The sequence below is a fragment of the Micromesistius poutassou genome (genome assembly GCF_964030765.1).
Source record: "Micromesistius poutassou genome assembly, chromosome: 20".
In the NCBI taxonomy this organism is placed as follows: domain Eukaryota; kingdom Metazoa; phylum Chordata; class Actinopteri; order Gadiformes; family Gadidae; genus Micromesistius; species Micromesistius poutassou.
The window spans coordinates 14,728,169-14,745,963 of record NC_140290.1 but is presented as its reverse complement, the minus strand read 5'-3'; the positions used below and the strand labels follow the sequence as shown (position 1 = coordinate 14,745,963).

General features: G+C 45.5%; 1 protein-coding gene across 1 annotated transcript; it reads right to left on the bottom strand.

Moving 5' to 3' along the window:
* Window positions 1-3,879: 3,879 nt before the first annotated feature.
* On the bottom strand, window positions 3,880-11,903 carry tmem106bb (transmembrane protein 106Bb). Its single transcript, XM_084485007.1, has 8 exons — window positions 11,823-11,903; window positions 10,586-10,777; window positions 9,955-10,018; window positions 9,155-9,314; window positions 6,958-7,098; window positions 6,790-6,839; window positions 6,123-6,176; window positions 3,880-5,346 (listed from the first exon to the last, which is right to left on the bottom strand). The coding sequence occupies exons 2-8, from the start codon at window positions 10,767-10,769 to the stop codon at window positions 5,208-5,210; spliced, it is 792 nt and encodes a 263-aa protein (XP_084341133.1). The 5' UTR covers window positions 10,770-10,777; window positions 11,823-11,903; the 3' UTR covers window positions 3,880-5,207.
* Window positions 11,904-17,795: the final 5,892 nt, after the last annotated feature.

The following is a 17,795-nucleotide window of genomic DNA, read 5'->3' as shown; positions in this document are numbered from 1 at the left end:
GTGTGAGGAAGCTGGAATCAGCGTGTGTGTTTGTGGGTCTGAGTGTGTGTGTGGATGTGTGTGTGTGTGTGTGTGTGTGTGTGTGTGTGTGTGTGTGTGTGTGTGTGTGTGTGTGTGTGTGTGTGTGTGTGTGTGTGTGTGTGTGTGTGTGTGTGTGTGTGTGTGTGTGTGTCTGCGTCGGGTGGGGGGGGTTGTGGGGGGGTGGTGAGGAAGGGGTGGGGTATGGGGGGGGCATTCACAGTATGAATAAGCTCTCTACACATGCATATATATATATATGAATATATATATATATATATAAATATATATAATTTCTTATATCTCTACGAATAGCAAAGAAAAAAAAGTTTGTTTTAAGAAGATACAGAAAAAAAAAAAGAGGAAAAAAACTGTGTTTCTTTGTTATGCACCTAAGCAGGAAAAGACAGCCGTACTATTCAGGATTCTGTTGATAACAATCAAGGCCAGAGTTTGGGGGTCCCCCCCCCCCTGTCCCATCAAACGCCACGCGAGGAGGCGGGGACGCCGGACGCGTGGCCTGTCTGGACGTAGCCCATCTCTTCAGGTATATCCCTCGGAGTCTATACACTCAGGTAACATGGGGCCTATGTCCACACAGTGGTGGTCTGCTGCCCCCCCCCCCTCCCCGACCTCCTGGTGAGGGGGACCAGAGAGGTCAGAGAGGTCAATCAGAGAGGTATCTTATCCCCCCGCCTCCCCCACCCCCGCCCCGCCCCACCCGCCCCGCCCCGGTAAACATTCCAAGCTTCAGGCCAGTTTGTGTGTGTTCTGGACCCCCCCCTAGGAGGGGGGTCAGGCACGGCACTAGGAGTGGTGGGGGGGGGGGGGGGGGTGGTGGGGGTGGGGGTGGTTATGGACCGACCAAGGTACACTGTGAGGGGCGGAGCCAAGAGGGAACCAAGTGCTTCCTGTTTCCGGGAGGGGGGGGGGGGTGATGGATGGGGGGGTGGGGGTGGGGGAGGGGGGGGGGGGGGGGGGGTGGCCCGAGCCACACATCCCGCCGCGCTCTGAGGGGCTGTACTGTGAGAGGCGTGACCGGAGAGCGTAGTCCCGCCCCCCCCCCCCCCCCAATCTGTCAAGACTAAAGTATGCACCAAAGTTTCCCCCGTCCAACCGGCGAATAAGGCAGCGCTCTGCTATTCCATTGGATTGCGTTCCATGCGCTTTTGAAGCCGCGCTGACAGACTGTTTGATTCATTCCCCCCCCCCCGGGAGAGGAGACAAAATGGAGGCTCTATTGTCACGGCTTTGTCCCTGGCCACCGGGTCATCTAGGGGTTTTTGACGCACAGGAATAAAGAAACTCCCGGTCTCTCTCTCTCTCTCTCTCTCTCTCTCTCTCTCTCCTTTTCATTCGATCGTCGGTGTGTTTTTATAAGAACCATGGCGGCGCCACGGGGCAAAACTTCTCAGCAACTGTCGTTCTGGTTCTCCCGTGCGAGACGGCGCCCTCTATAGGTTACACAATGCATTGACGTTAAAAAAAAAAAAAAAACACCGTCCGCGTTTCCAAATGTAAATGATCCACACTATTATTTATCAAGACAAAGTGAAGAGAAACATAATCAAAAAAAAAAAAACATTTATTTTGATATATTGTGTGCTCGTGGAATTCCTGCATCCTTATTTTGTACATATGTGGCTTTAAGAAAACAGGATTAAGCAACGTTGTGGTCTTCTGACTACATTTCAGCACCTTGTCCAGAAATATAGCTTATGCAGTGTCCACCATACCCTGGCGCTGGTAAACTAGATGTGTGCAATAATAGAAGGTGTTGTTGTTGTCGTCCTCCCCCCGAATGCTTTCTGTTTGACATGTCATCACGTCTCTCGTTTCCTTTGAGCAGCGAGTGTGGGCGGGACTAGCGCGCTGTCACGCGGCTAACAAGCCGTCAATCAAATACAGAGACGCGCCAGTGACTGGAGCGCACCACTGGGACACAGTGTTTATCCCACATGTTAAACCATACTTGTGTAACCTGCCTTGTCAAAGTTCATGCACAAAATGGCAATAAAACCATTGGTTTTGTCCACTGCTTCTTGTGAGTCGTCTGTTGCTTTCTTTGGCTTTCTTGGGGGATTAGAAAAGTTGCCGTTAAACTGCATGATAAGCTATCCCATGAGCAGCCTCTAGTGGCTGGTGTTGATACAGGCATAGCGATACAACGATCAGAGCGTGAGATTCTTCTGCCCGAATTACTCCCTTCAATTAGTGGTAAAGAAACCGCAAATGCATAATAATAATAATAATTTGACGATGCCGACAAAAAAATGCAGATTATTCAGAGCTTTTTAAAGATTTTTTCCAGAGGCCCCTGAAATCTTGCTGGAGAGGCTCTGGAGAGGCTCTGGAGAGGCTCAGGGGGTTGCAAGTGTCAATCAAGGGGTCTCCAACTCTCCGAACGACAACCTCTGTCCAGGTGATGGCGCCCGCCTCTCTGAGCCCGTTTCGATTTGACAATGCTCCGGACTCATTCCTGGCCAATCAGGGCTCTCTCCCTGATTGTTAGGGGGAGTCTTCGTCCATCAATCACAGGTGCGTGATTTATCAACACTTAATTACTTAATTGCTGAGAAACAGGGGATTTAGTTAGCTAAAATTCTGAACCCCTTAAATCGAACATACAGCCGCTTTAAAGTGATTCAAACGTACATCTTTCACACTGGAGAATGAGGCAGATAGGTGGAACATGGCTCGAATCCCTGAGGACGTTAATGTAGTACCAATGATACAAGGGAAATAAATACTTTACGTGTGAATTCTGCTTTATCAGAAATGGTCAAAATGAACTTATTTTGGGTTAGGAAATATCGAGGTGTCGGACGAACGTCTGTCTAATACTGTAATATTTTTACATACGTAAGATGAGCTCTAATGAGCAGAATGTTAATGCCATCAAAAATGCAAATATTCGGCCAGACTCAAAGCGTCATGTTCCAGGAGGTCACAGGACACTTTCAAATCTCTCAGTGGGCGCGAAGCTGCCCACTGATCTCAGTTCTTCTGATCAGGGTCTTTTTCAGGAGTTTAATTAATAAAGTTATAGTATTGATAAAGTATCCAGTAGGCTGCTCTTGTGGTTAGTGGCTGCATCTCAAATCAACCCCAGATGGCATTGCCTCCTAACATTTTAGAGTTGTGTATATATATATATATATATATATATATTAGGGCTGTCAAATTAACGTGTTCATTTCAATTAATTAATCACGGAGAAAATAACGCGTTAAAAAATGAACGCAGATTATTATTTTATTATGTTTTTCTTTCAGATTGAGTTTTCTTTTGGCACATACAGTATTCAAGGAAAAGTGTTATAGTCAAAACAAAGTATTGTATATTTTTTGCCTGAAATGCATTGCATCTTGAGTGAGATGGAAATGTTATTAATTTGATCTTAAAATGCACCATATGTTAATGAAAGACATGTTTTAAATATAATAACTTTGAACATTGAACTTTAAAGTCTATTATGTCTATTACTCATTGAATCACTCATCTGCCATCATTTATTTGAATAAAATTATTTTGAAATACTTTCTCGGCAAAATGGTATGTGTATGTGATTAATTTACATTAATTAATCACAGAGCCAAGTGATTTTTTTTAATCGCTTGATAGCCCTAATATATATATATATATATATATATATATATATATATATATATATATATATATATATATATATATATATATATATATATATATATATATATATATATATATATATGTGTGTGTGAATAATGCAGCAGTCGGTAGCAGTGCTCCAGTCTGGGGGAAGGGCCTCCAGGAAGCCGGATGTCTTCCTAAGTGGCCTAGCTAAAACACAGCAAGAACGCACAGGAGCCAAAGCAATGTGTAAAAGGTATATGCCCTTTTCATTTATTTCTATAAATAATGAGAAATGTGGAAGTCCAAATGACCATGAATGTAAAACGTGGAACCGTCACAGAATATAATCTTGAGTTCTGAACATGAGGTGGAAGAAGTCATTTCATTTCCTAGATTTTCCTTGTTTACTCCCTTGATCAAATGGTGTGAATACCTAAGGTAAGACCATGTGTTTTTATACCGAGATAATCTAATTAATCTTAGAAAACACACGGCACGCCTGTGGAAGTCTCGTCAAAAATATATATATAATAATAAGTATTTTATGTTGTATGAAGCTCACCCTACTCACCAGAAGGAAAGTAGTTCATTTCATAAGAAAATATTAAAGTTGAACTGAATAACTCATGCTTCATTGGCTTCTGTATGATATTACAAACATTTCACTTGTCGAGATGAAAATAAGGTATTCATCCGTGTGCATTTAATATTTCGTAAATTTGGTGCAATCTCGTAAAGGTGATATACAAATGTGCTATCCAAAGTGTGCTAAGCAAAGTGGTTCAGACTCCTACACAAAAAAAAGAATACTTTCCTTTTTCAAAATCGAAACGTTAAAACAACTTTCCTACGGGAATGCATGTCGACATGCGCGTGTTTACGTGAATGAAGGAGTTTTAGTAGTAGTCACAAACTAAAGTGATTATCATCCTTTCCGATAGGTTAAGTCACTCGTATCCATGACAATAATAACAAAATTAGCAAACAGTCTCGAGTTAAATCTTTCATCAGACCGTAATGGCCCTGGAGTCATAAATACATAAACATAAGCACACAGCTGCTGGAACGACAGCTCTACCCCAGGGCTGAAGCAGCTTCAACATAGAAAGTGAGTTAACTAGGTGCTCCCTAGGAAGGGAAGAAGCTTATACACGGTTAACAACCAACAAAAAGCTTGGTGCTGAAACAGCTCGATGTGCAACTCTATTTTTTTGCCCAAAAATGGAATAACGGACCTTTGAACAATCTTATCATTTTCTCCTTGAATGCGCCGGCTAATCAGTAGTTTACACCTCGAGCGCGTCGTTCAGAGGGACGCCTCGTGGATTTATTTGCAGCCTCAGGTGCATTCTTTCTAGCTTATAATAAAAAAAAAAAAGACTTGGTGCGTTCGAGTTTAGAATTCGTCATCCTGTTTTTTTTCCTATCGGTTCCTGTCGCCGGCATCTGTGCGCAACAGGCAACATGTATGACCAACACAACATTAAGTCAGGGACGAGGAAGGGTCGAATGAATGAATGAATGAACGTGGAGGAGGGGGGGGGGGGGGGGGGGGCGGCGACCGGAGGGGGTTTTCACTGGGAAGGCTGGAACAGGTTGGCCGGTATGCTCATGCCGTGGTTAGATGTGGTGTTCCCACCACAGTCCACGTACTGGTACATCTCCATGGACACCTGCTCGGCGTGGCCGAAGTACGTGGTGGTGACCATCACCCTGAGGGGGGACAGCAGGGTGGGTCAGGGCGAGGCGACTGCACACACACACACACACACCGCTCCTCAAGGGTCACAAGGTAGGTAACACTAGCACATGCTTTGTATAGCTACCGTTTCTTTGTGTGAATTCTGCTATAACATATGTAATGTAGACACGTCACCGACCCACTGTCTACCGAGAGTGAGTTTTATTGACCAGTGTAGCAGCAATGCAGAGATATTATAAGCTTTATCCAAAGCGGCTCACAACCATTTGTACACAGACGGCGGAGTCGTCGCGAGCAGTTAGGGTGAGGGCGTCTCGCTCAGGGACACCTCGACACTCAGCTAGGAGGAGCCGCGATCAAACTTTCAGTTTACAAGTCAACAAGTTATCTTATAACTTATAACTTTACAACCAGCTAGCCCTACTAGTTAGCAAACTATACGCTCAAAAAGCTATATATATTGTGTCCACAAAGTTGGTGGACAGCCAGGCGTGACACTCTTTCTCTTTGAGCCGCTTTAATTGGTTAGAAGGGATGGGTCTCAGTGTAACTTTAGAAGGGAATATCTCTGCACTGCTGCTACACTGGTCAATGAAAGACACTCACAGCAGAGCGTGTCTCGATGGGTCCATTTCTTGCTAGTTTTTTTTGGGCAACACTGAAATAGAAACTCCTCGCCTACTGCAGCTTTAACGGGGCGCTTTGAACGACGAAAACAATGGAAAGTAAGTGGAGCAAAAGCCACAGGCGCTTAACGGGTAGTTTTGCTTGCTCAGCGGATACTTACTGCATCATGACGACGATGTTGTGCACCCGGATGGTCTGCAGAGTGCAGTAGTCACTGGGGAGGGAAACGCATTACATTAGGCAACTACTCAATCAATAAACACTCAGAACCTTAAGCCCAGAGAGGAGGAGAACAGAGACCGTGACTCCATCTTACAACTATTAGCTTATGAATTGTTGTGATCAGACGTAGCTGGAACGCAAACGTAGCTGGAACGCGCGCACACACACACACACACACACACACACACACACACACACACACACACACACACACACACACACACACACACACACACACACACACACACACACACACACACACACACACACACACACACTTCTGAGATCCAAACTCATCTTCTTCATCGTCCTCCTCCTAGCATTTTGATTGGGGTCATGTGATGCTGGTGATTCAGAGATCCATCCTCTTGATAAAGACATTAAACAATTTTGGGGTGGAAGCTGGCATGGCTAGCCATAGCATGGCTAGTTCTGCTTAGCATAGCAACGCAATGAGACACAGTGGGCCAATCACAAATATCTATCAGGCCAGTAGATCCCAACCTGTGTTAGGCCTGGGACCCAAGCTCCAGCTCAGAAAATGATCATCACACCCACTTGGTGCCTGCCTTTGTTCCCACTGCACTGTACAGGACTGTACTCACTACATGTAGCTCATGTCATCCGCTAGAACCGTCGACACCATGTAATCGATCTGAGGGGGGGCAAGCAAATACACACAGAAGACGTTTAGAGCGAGCCTCAAACCTTCTAGAACAACACAAGGCAAAAGCAAAGGCTTCGGTGGCTAGGCTCGGAGCGGAGCTAGTCACCTGCTTCATGTCCAGCGGGCTGATGGCCGTGATGTTGTTGATGCGAGACTTTCCGATCACCGTCTTGGCGAACTGCACCTGGGCGGTGATGTTGGCCACCTCCACGGAGTAGTAGTTGTTGTTGGTGATGTTCAGGGTGTTCTGAGGGACAGTGAGGCCGTTTCTCAGTCACACACACGTAAGGGCGTGTAGGTTCCACCTAGCCTGGAAAGCCCAGACCCACGTCTAGAACGCTGTAGGGGTCTGGCGACGAGTAATGAAAACGGCCCGACTCGAGGGGCGGCACCAAGCGTGCGTTTTGAAGATATCGCTGCACGCAATTGGATAACACTTACGACCATTCAGAAGAATACAAGGGGTGACGTATCCAGACCAGCGGAGCGAACCAATAGATAAGACTCTTGCCGTATCCGGTCGGTAAAACAGCAGCGCTTTCGGGCCCGCCTATATCAGATACACCTGATGTGATTGGTTAATGTTCTGGGCCAGGGGAATCGGGGAGTGAGTATATTGCTTCTTCCCAGAGTTGCTGAGCAAATTCAAATTGTGCTCTCGCGAGAACTCTGGATTTCCAGGGTATTAAAGACTATTTTGACATGTAAATGAGCGTTCAACCAAACCAACCAATTTACTGAATAAGGACTCATTTAGAAAAACATAACCTAGAACAACCGGATCACAGAACATTCAGTTCAGGTATATCATCAGTTTTTATATTATATATTATATTATCGTTTTTAATTTAGTGTACAATTAAAAGCATTATCATTCAGTAATTATCTCTTCTCTTCAGTAATTATGATCTCTAGCCCTGAAACACTTTACCCGCGTCACCTCACCCTAACACACACACCACTAATTCACTGACGTGCACATTCCATACCTTCATTATGCAACGCCACTTTTACAGCAGTTCAATTGGCAGTTCATCCTGGATTAATTGGGCTCAGGTTGGGTTAATAAATAACCTTTATTTCCTTAGTGCAATAAAGACATTAGTTTAAACCTTCATTATGGGGTGTCTGCCTTTGGTCCTGGCCACTTGAGCTAGGTTGTACCGCTACTCTCTAAGTGAGTCACTTCAGATCCCACGTCAGTAATAACATTTCCCTTGTGTCCAGTTTGTTTGTCAGTACACGATATGAAATGAAACAGCGATTTTAAGTTGAATCACATGAGTGGTTGGCCGCGTTGTTTGCTGAAGGATAGCTTGTTTGTCCCTACCATGGCAACCAGACTAAGCAATCATTACTAATCCATGAGTGTGTGGACACCCGACACGCTGTGATTGTAGCATCGTTTATCTGATGCACGGCGGGGTGCCTGCGCGCGGCGTTGTGGAGGCCGTTATGACCCAGAGTGATTTGGTAGAGTCACACGCCTAACGGCGGAGGGTTGTCGAATCACTCTCCACTTTGACCTGGCGCATCGTGTAAGGGTCCAACCAATATATAGATGTGCCGTAAAGCTGAGGAGCCAGAATGTTCCAACGTGTGTTCCAACTGTGCGCGCCCTAGCGACCAGACCACACGGTGTCCCACCGTCGCTGCAACTTGACCCCTCGGGGTGGGGGTGGGGGGGGGGGGTGACGCTGCATGAGTGGTAGCGGGGTGTGGCCGCGGTGACCCCCTACAGAGCTGCATGCGGCCGCCATACGGCCTCAGTGCCGTCTAAAGGGGCGGGGCTAGTTCTGGCGCTAGTCATGCGCTACCTGTCAGCTGACGGCTAACGTGCTCCGATCAAAACGCACGTACACCGACAGTAGGGGGTGGGAAAAATAATAGGTTCTTCGATGCAGATAAGTTAATCATCGGAATTAATTTTATTCAATTTGTTCGCCTGCTGTAACATTCTGTTCTCCTGCTGCAGAGCGCTACAGAAAACTCTCCTTTCTGCCTGCGGGTTCTCTGTGCAGAGAACCGACTTTATTCAATATTAAATATTAGACAAGGTAATTCATCTGTTGATTGTCTTTAATGATCGTCACAAAAGTAGGAAGTGATTAGCAAACTCTGAAGTATATATATTTTTGAAAATCACGCATGGAAATGTAAATAAAAAAAATTGTTGCATCGAGATGCATCGATAATCGTTCTAGAATCGAATCGTTGACCTCTGAATCGGAATCGAATCGTGAGGCGCCAAGAGATTCCCGCCCCTAACAGACAGGCGGTCAATTTAAGAAGCGAAGGCTCACCGTGATGTTGAGGTACACGATGCGCTTCTCCTGGTCGTAGTTGACGAACACAGACTTGACCCCCACGTGGGACACGTCGATGGTGCGCGGGAACAGGAAGAACACGGCCAGGCTGGACAGCAGCAGACACACCAGCACCGAGGCCGTGACGTACAGCTTCCTGGAGGACGGCGGGGCACAGAGAGGGGGGGTTGGAGCATGCAGGCGCCTTCATGTGTTCATAGAACGTACATCCTGTTGTCATAGACTGGAGGCTGGGGTCGAATCTAAACATGAGCCTGTATCCATGGGCTGTCAAACTTGCTCCAGATTTTACGGAGGGTACAACGTAGGCCTGGGCAATAAAACAATGAATTGTCATATCGTGATAGACTTTTGATCAGTATAAATCTAAAACATGTTCAATATATATATCGATAAGAGACCGGACCACCGAATCTGGCAGCTGGGTTTGTTACACAAACACGGTTCCATACTTATTTACAATATTTAAGTGTTTTTCATTGTTATCGACATTGGAGTATTTATCAATGAATAACAGTGGCAGGTCATATTAAGTGTTAAACAGAAGTGTTTAAATCCAGCATGGTAATCCCTAGTCTTTTTAGATCATTACAATGATCACTAGTTATCGATATCGATCAATATGATCAAGTTATATCGTGATATGTCTTTCAGCCATATCGCCCAGGCCTACTACAACGTCATCACTGCGACTCTGAGGAACATCTTACAGCCCGGAGTCTCATCACTCATCCGCATCCCAAACATGAGTCACGAGAGATAAACGGTTCACTTACGTGCGTCTGGGCCTCAGCCGTTGGTCGCTGTATGGAATCAATGCAACCAGCTGATTCTCCTGGCCTGGAAACCCAACCATCGAGTTTTTAATAAGCAGTTAGGCTTCGGTATGTTCATGGTCAACAATGTCACCAAAGTATTTGTCTCTCCACACATACATCATCGCAGCTGTTTGTAATACATGACAAGTATCGCATCATATGAGCGTTCCAAAAATAAGATTTTGGATTTTTCCTTGTCGTTGACCATATACATTATACATATCGAAAGAAATGTAATAGGTGTCAAATTTTTCCATTACAATGCCACTTATCAAACATAGTAAAACTATTTATGGGTAATTAAAAAGAGGTGACCCACACCCCTCTAATGGACAGAGTTAGGCGGCCACAGTGATGACTGCAGAGGGGCATGTTAACCACCTTTCACCGAACATATCGCAAAACAAATAGCAAAGAATAAAAGCAAGCTCCCAATGCCGTGTTTCCAAGCCTTAGCCGATGACCGATACGCGCAAAAAACGATCATATCGGCCGGCCGATATTATCGGTCGATCACTAGTTTCCGATAGTGTGAAGCCCTCTTCAAATCCTTCTGAATGTTAACGTGGTGGGCCTTTCTCCTCCTTACCTCTGGGAATCCTCCCGGTCCCCTGACACGTGGGGCAGGTGACGCTGTCCCTCCCGGTGAACTCCACGTAGGGGAACTGCGACACATCCTTCCCTTCACCGTCCTCATCCTTGGCCTCATCCTCCAGAAGAGTCCGATCGCCGCTGCATGAATGCTTAGCAAAGAGGGAGAAGGACTTCCCCATAGCCACACCTACAGGACACCACACTGTTACTGGCCGGGGCGCTTTTGGAGGAACCAGGCAGCCAACAGTGCGCTAGACTTTGAAAGGAGCCAACCCAGAACAAGGCCCATAGACTACCTGACAAGGTGAGGATATTGTCAAATGCTCGTGTGTGGATGGACTAAGGAATAAGGAATAGGCTTGAGGAATAGCACGATTATGTAGTTGTCTCACCCTATATATAGTCTGTGGGCCAGTACTGATTGCAAAATCTGCACCTCTTCCAGGCTCTGTGGCTACTGTTAATCTCATGATGATCCTAACTCCCTGGAGTCAAGCAGCAGAACTGACATGTCACTGTTTACAACCACACAGACAGGTTGTGTGTACAACCACACACAATCACACAGACATCTTTAAAACATGAAGAGTACACCCAGTTCTCTCTCTGATACAGGCCTGGGACAGCCAGGAGAGGCTGTCACAGCACATCGCCTGCTGTCGCGACAGAGATTTCACACCAGTATGACACATAAGAGCTTCTCATATAAACAGCCTTACCAGCTTTAGGTATGTAGAGGGGGTGATGTTTACTAGGAGAGGAGACACAGGAGGACACAGGAGAGGAGACACAGGGGGACATAGGAGGACATAGGGGAGGAGACACAGGAGGACAGAGGAGAGGAGACACAGGAGGACATAGGAGACACAGGAGGACATAGGAGAGGAGACACAGGATGACTAACCCCCAGATGGTCAGTGAGCTCCAGTCTAGTTATCGGGTCGTTAGGGTTAGGGTTAGGGGGGCATCAGGTCCCCGTGGATAGACAGATGATCACATTAGATGATAATGCTCTCATTATATGATGCAGAAGAAGTGTGAGCTCCAGTTGTAGTTGATCTAGTGATAGTACGTCATTAGCTGGCCGAGCTGCTGTCACATTATAAAGTGTTGCTGGATCACCGACCCCCCCAATCATCAGCAGACCGCCTCCCCGACTCGGGACGGGACGAACGGACGCCGTGTGCACTTCAACCCCCACCCCGGTGTCGACGGTGTCGCTGTCTACTTACCGATATGCGGCCGTTTGGTAGTAGTCGAGTTTAATGGCGGTCAGCAGCGTTGCGGGGTTACTCATGGACGTGTTGTATGTGTTTACTGTTGGTTTGGCGAGCAAAGCGCGCATGCGCGAGACGTCATCATGACGCGGATGCGCGCCTCGGCTCGTCGTTCCGACGGTAGCCTCGAACGCCTCGATAGCAAAAAAAACTGCACCGATTGAATAATTGTTTTTTTGTGAGTTTTGCATGTGTTAAATTATATGATTGTAAATACTTTGAAACTGGACGGGAGTCATGATGTGAAATACGATCCTATTTTAAGATCGACACAGAGGTTATTCATATCAGCATATTTGCACAAGGGGGCGCCATTTGTTTATTATTGGAAACCCAGCTCGATATGAACTGTACATGAATTGTTACACATATTCAATAATGTTCAATTGATCAATTTGTTTTCCTTCTGATGTGTTTTAAACCACGTATTATATCCACATTAGAACACATTTCGATAATTAAACATTTTTAACCAGACCTTATTGATGCAACACCCATGCTGGGACATTTGTCTGATATTGTTGACGATATACATTTGGGTGTCGTATCCCATTTTGAATACATTTCATTTTGACCATTATATATCGTTTATTGGATGCTTAAAGTGAATCTCTTAATATGTTAATGAGTCAGGTTTTTTTTTACAAAGCATAATGCAATGCTAATGCTATGCTAATGCATAAATGGCAACATTATTGCAATTTACATGATTATTGTTTTGGTATCCACGGATATGGAGAGAGAGAGAGAGAGAGAGAGAGAGAGAGAGAGAGAGAGAGAGAGAGAGAGAGAGAGAGAGAGAGAGAGAGAGAGAGAACAGTAAACTGTATGACTGGGAAGTTCAAGTTGAAGTTCAAGACCTAGTTTAAAGAGCAGAGGACGCCATTGGGAAGGACCTTTAGGAGTTTTACTTTCTTTGATAACTTTGGCTTCTTTGAATCCATGTTTATACAATTCCTATTCCGTATTTTGATGTTTCTACATTGATTCATGGACTAGAAGTCTTCATCTTGGACGTGTGGTGGGGTAGGAGCTGCAGACTCAGTTGTTTATTCCATTCTTGCTTCTTCGTCAGAATTAGATTGCCTGTCGTCGTCCCCCCCAACAGGAAGCCACCGCTGGGGGGCGTGTTGTGGACGTGTTGTGCTCGTGTGCGCTGCAGCGTGACGAGCTTCCAGGTGTTACTCAGCGACTGTGATCGGCCGCTCGCTCGCTAATCAAATCAGCCGGGTGGTTCAACCCCCCTCCATCTTATCAGTGAGAAAATCGGTCACATCAGTGCCTCTATCGAAGCCGACCGCCAGGCAATGCGGGATAATATTGTTTTTTTTGCTGCATTGTATTTTCATCCACAAAGGCCGGGCCGAGTGGGATCACTCATCTCTCTCTCCATTCCAGCGGTCAATCCCTCCGTTCCGCTCCAGCAGGGTCAATGCAGCGCAGGTGGTTGGCTGGGCCTGTGTGCCTGGGCGGAGAGGAGCAGCTAGGGTACACAGACAGGAAGAATGACAACGTAGAAGAGTCTTTTCCATTCCTATTAACTTTATTCCCCTTTCTTATGAAAAAACTAGGGCGCCTCTATGCGTTTGCTTATAGGCCTATGTCACAGAAGCCCTCTGAAATATATAGCTATATTATCGCTTTATACTTTTATATTTTGAACACTTAAGGGTATAATAATTAAACATCAATAACATTAGTTCATGCAGTAATAAGCATTGACTAAGAATTAACTTACAGTAAATGAACAGTTAATGGACCAACCATTATTAACATTATTTCATGCAGTAATAAACATTATTATGGGAGGTAAGGTTGGGGTAAGTTGGTTAGGGTTAACCGTTATAATTTATACATTCATATCTCAATTAACTGGAACACCGTTGGTGAATCATATCTCGACCATCGTTAACTTAACGGTTAGCCAATTAACATTAAGTATCAACAGTAGCTATTTAACCTCTGAGCATTTATTGATGATTCATTAGTATTAACATACGATAGTACTTTGTCTTGCATCCCAGGCAGCTCTATTTACATGCATCACAGACAAGACATCAGGACGGGACATCAGGACAGGACGGGACAGCATTCTGTCACAGATCCAACACCTGGCTCACTCTCAGGGTTCCTAGTGTGCGCTCAGATCTTGGCAAAACTGCCTTCCTCTTTGATGCCCCTAGCACTTGGAACGCTCTGCAACAAACACTAAAGTTAGAGGTACTCCCGCCTGCTACTGTTTTTAGAAACTTGGTGTTAAAACTCATCAAATTGCAACTGTTTTTAGTTTATCGATTTATTTATATATACATATATATATATATTTGAAAAATGTTGCTTCTGGTGTTTCTTATTTTATTTTTGCATGTCCTCTGATGTAAACTCGTCGACACTGTAAGCGAGGGGAACCTCAATGCCCTACGAGTATAAATAAAGGTTTGAAATTAAAATGAAACGAGTGGAAAAGCAGTAATATGCTAAGTTATCCTTTTATTGTCCCTTTTTGGGGGGAAATTCTTTCTCTGCTTTTGACCCATCAGCGAGCCGATGAACCGATGCACCTGGGGGTTTCAGGTGCCTTGCTCGAGGGAATCCATCATCATCCGAACCGGCCACCCTCCGGTTACCAGTCCAAACTCCTTAACCAGTAGGCCACCGATGCCACTTTTGCATTGCAACTAATGGCGTTGCAATACTAAGTGGCGCACGTCACAGCTTAACACATGAAAGAGTCAATCAAACGAAATCCAACTCACTCTGTAATCTATTAATGAAGAGCCCTGCGGGTCAGAGGCGTGGCGGTGGAAAGTCGCGGCTCACCGGGGGGTATCAAGCCTGGTTTGACCTCCAGACTCTGACGCTGCCCTCCAGTCAAGCAGCCCTGATGAGAGAGGGGCCAACAGGAGGCTGGAGCCAGCCATTACCCTGAAGAGCCCTACACTGATTGCGGCCTAATGCCTGAGATCACCCCCTTCTGCATCAGGCCCATTGTCGTCCTGCTTAGGGGCTGATGGCTGATTGTGTCGTGAGCGAGGACGTGATTCCGTCTCTCCTTGAGATGACCTTTGGTTTGGACTGCGTCATCAGAACCACTTCCCCTTTACAAGCTGGAAGTCTCCACCCCCCCCCCCCCCGCCACCCCCACCCCGCCAGCAGAACAAAGAGTCAAAGATGCAGGTGAGGGTGTGTGTGTCTGTGTGTCTGTGTGTCTGTGTGTGTTTGTATGTATTTCCATGTGTGTGCGGTTGTTAGGGGCAATGGAAAGAACACAGTAGCTGAGGCAAACCCCCATAACACAGACTACCTGCTGTCTTATGTTTCAGGGCACAGCCAAAGAAGGAAATATTCATGAGTTCAACTTTTAATGGTCACAGTGATCGCTTGAAGGTCCTTTTTTGGTTAATGCAACACAAGCTGCCAACATGTTCCCAGTTCAAATTAGCCCATTTGCCCCACACAAGCAACGCTTTCGTTCCAGCCTGTGCTCATTAGAGCTCGGGTCGGCAATTTTGAGGAACCAGTTTGATTCTGATAGAAACCCCCTCCCTTCAGATCTCCCTCCAAAGTCCCTCCCGAAAAAAACACACAGCTAGCTTGTTAGCTTTAACCACGGGTCTGCCTCGCCCAGTGGAAGCCCAGTGAATGCACACAGGTAGGAGGTCAGACAGGTACACATTCCAATCATTTCCTTTGGGATGATGAGCTGAGTGAACGAGACGATTGGACGATTGGTTCTTATTACAGGCATGTGACAGCCACATGATGCCAGATCTCTTATTTTTTGTCAGCGCATTTGATGTATTGATGTGCTGTCGACGTGATGTGAGAATTCCAACAAATGACCAAGAAAATGCTTCTAGAATATATAGAAGCTACCCTTAACATGACCAAAGTCACCTGCGGGCGGCTCCTTGATAAATGATAAATGAGCACTAACAGGAGGTGTGAGTGTGATGCCAGAAGCCAGGCATTTGTGCTGTGAAACACTGAAGTTAATTAACTAAAACACGAGCCAAGGTCTCCAAACAGTCTCTCTCACTGCCTTTAACTAACTACACAACCCACGTACTTCTACACTTTTTTTCCACACACACACACACACACACACACACACACACACACACACACACACACACACAGACAAACATGACACACACACAAACAAACACGACACACACACACAACACACACACACACACGTTTCATTTGCATAACCAAACACTCAAAGCTTATTATTGCAATCCACACATTTAAATTTCCGCATACATCCTCAATGATTTTCCTTCGCTGGAGTAAAACTATAAGAGCAGTACAATAAAAAGACAACAGATGCACATATTTTCCATTAGGGAGAGAGCGATGGCATTGCAGTCAGCATCAGGCGGAGTAATAAGCAGTCAGAGTGACTCCAGCGCTGCCAGACTTGGCTCAGTGTCCTTGCTCAAGGTTTATATGAATCACGGCTGTCTGCTGGAGACCCAGGGGACTTCATATTTATACTTTCTGAACATGAGCCTCTCTCGTATGGATTGGAGAGGAGAGGAGAGTCTCAGGCCTGGGGAATCTTTATTATCCGAACCCAAACTTTCCGGTTAGAACGTAAAAAGTCCAACTCGGCTAATTATGGCCGAGCGGGTAGATCCAGAGAGAAGTGTCATGGAGGGAAATCGACGGGGGGGCGTACCGGATTGTCTTTCCTTCAGCTCATTATAGACTTCACAAAAAAGAAACAAACACAGTTTCCATAGGCTTTAATATCTAATATTATATCATAAATATTAATATTTTAAATAAACAACATTCTCTATTCATGAATTATTGAAGCACTTACTATAGCTTCAGCTGAGCTTTACCGGCAGCATCGAAAATAGATTTAACTTAATGTATATTTTGGATAGCTATATATCTATATCTATAGACAGAGAGAGAGAGAGAGAGAGAGAGAGAGAGAGAGAGAGAGAGAGAGAGAGAGAGAGAGTGGAAAGGTTTATTCAGGGACGTTGATGCACCATAAAGAACTGTTTTTCATGTACATATATGTACATGTATATTTATATATTTATATATTTGTATATCTAACCGTTTGTGTATATTCTACATATAGGCTACCTGGTCAAAAGCTCCAAATATGTTGTGCTAAACTGTGATCTCTATTCCAGTTCCCATGGGGGGAAGAGAACCTCTCACTTATTGCTCTCCTATGGTGAAAATAGTCAACACACCTTAACACGCAAAGGGGGTGAATCGATAATACTTGGTCAGGGTACAGTGAAGACAAATCGTTGTAATTTTGGTGTCCAGACATATGTCAGCGAGCCAAGATCTGTGGGAGACCAGCGACCAATGTCATTTGGTCACCGGCGTTAATTTGAAATCACACTAGACTGCTTTCTGATTGGCCACATTAACAAAACCTGTGCTAGTCATCAGGGGCAGAGGCTGCAGGAGACCTGCCCCCCCTCCACCCCCCCCCCCCCCCCACCCCACCACCGCCACTTTGGATGGTTAATGATTTCTCTCTCTGTCCAGGTATTGTCACTGTGATGACTCTCGGGCCCCAAGGACCCCTATAGGGCAGAGTGAAAGGCAAGCAGTTGCACTCCATTATTAATGCCCTGTTGTTCCCTGCTCTCGTCTCATTCATTGTTATCCGCGCTCGCTGTAATCACTGAGGCCTGGGTGGGCTTTGATTGCCCCCGCACCGATGTTTGCGCTGCTTTTTCTGCGTTTGTCGTCGGGGGCCTTGAGGGGCCTTTCCTTGCGGAAAGTTAAGTGGCCAATTAAACGTGTCTGAACGGCGGGTTTAAAGGTAATTGGTTGTCATTGTATATTAATAATTCGCTGTCAGGCTATCAGTTGGCAGATGTTAACAGCCGGCAACGCTGTAATTGTCGTCACATATGAGCACTTTGTATCAGGTGAGGATGT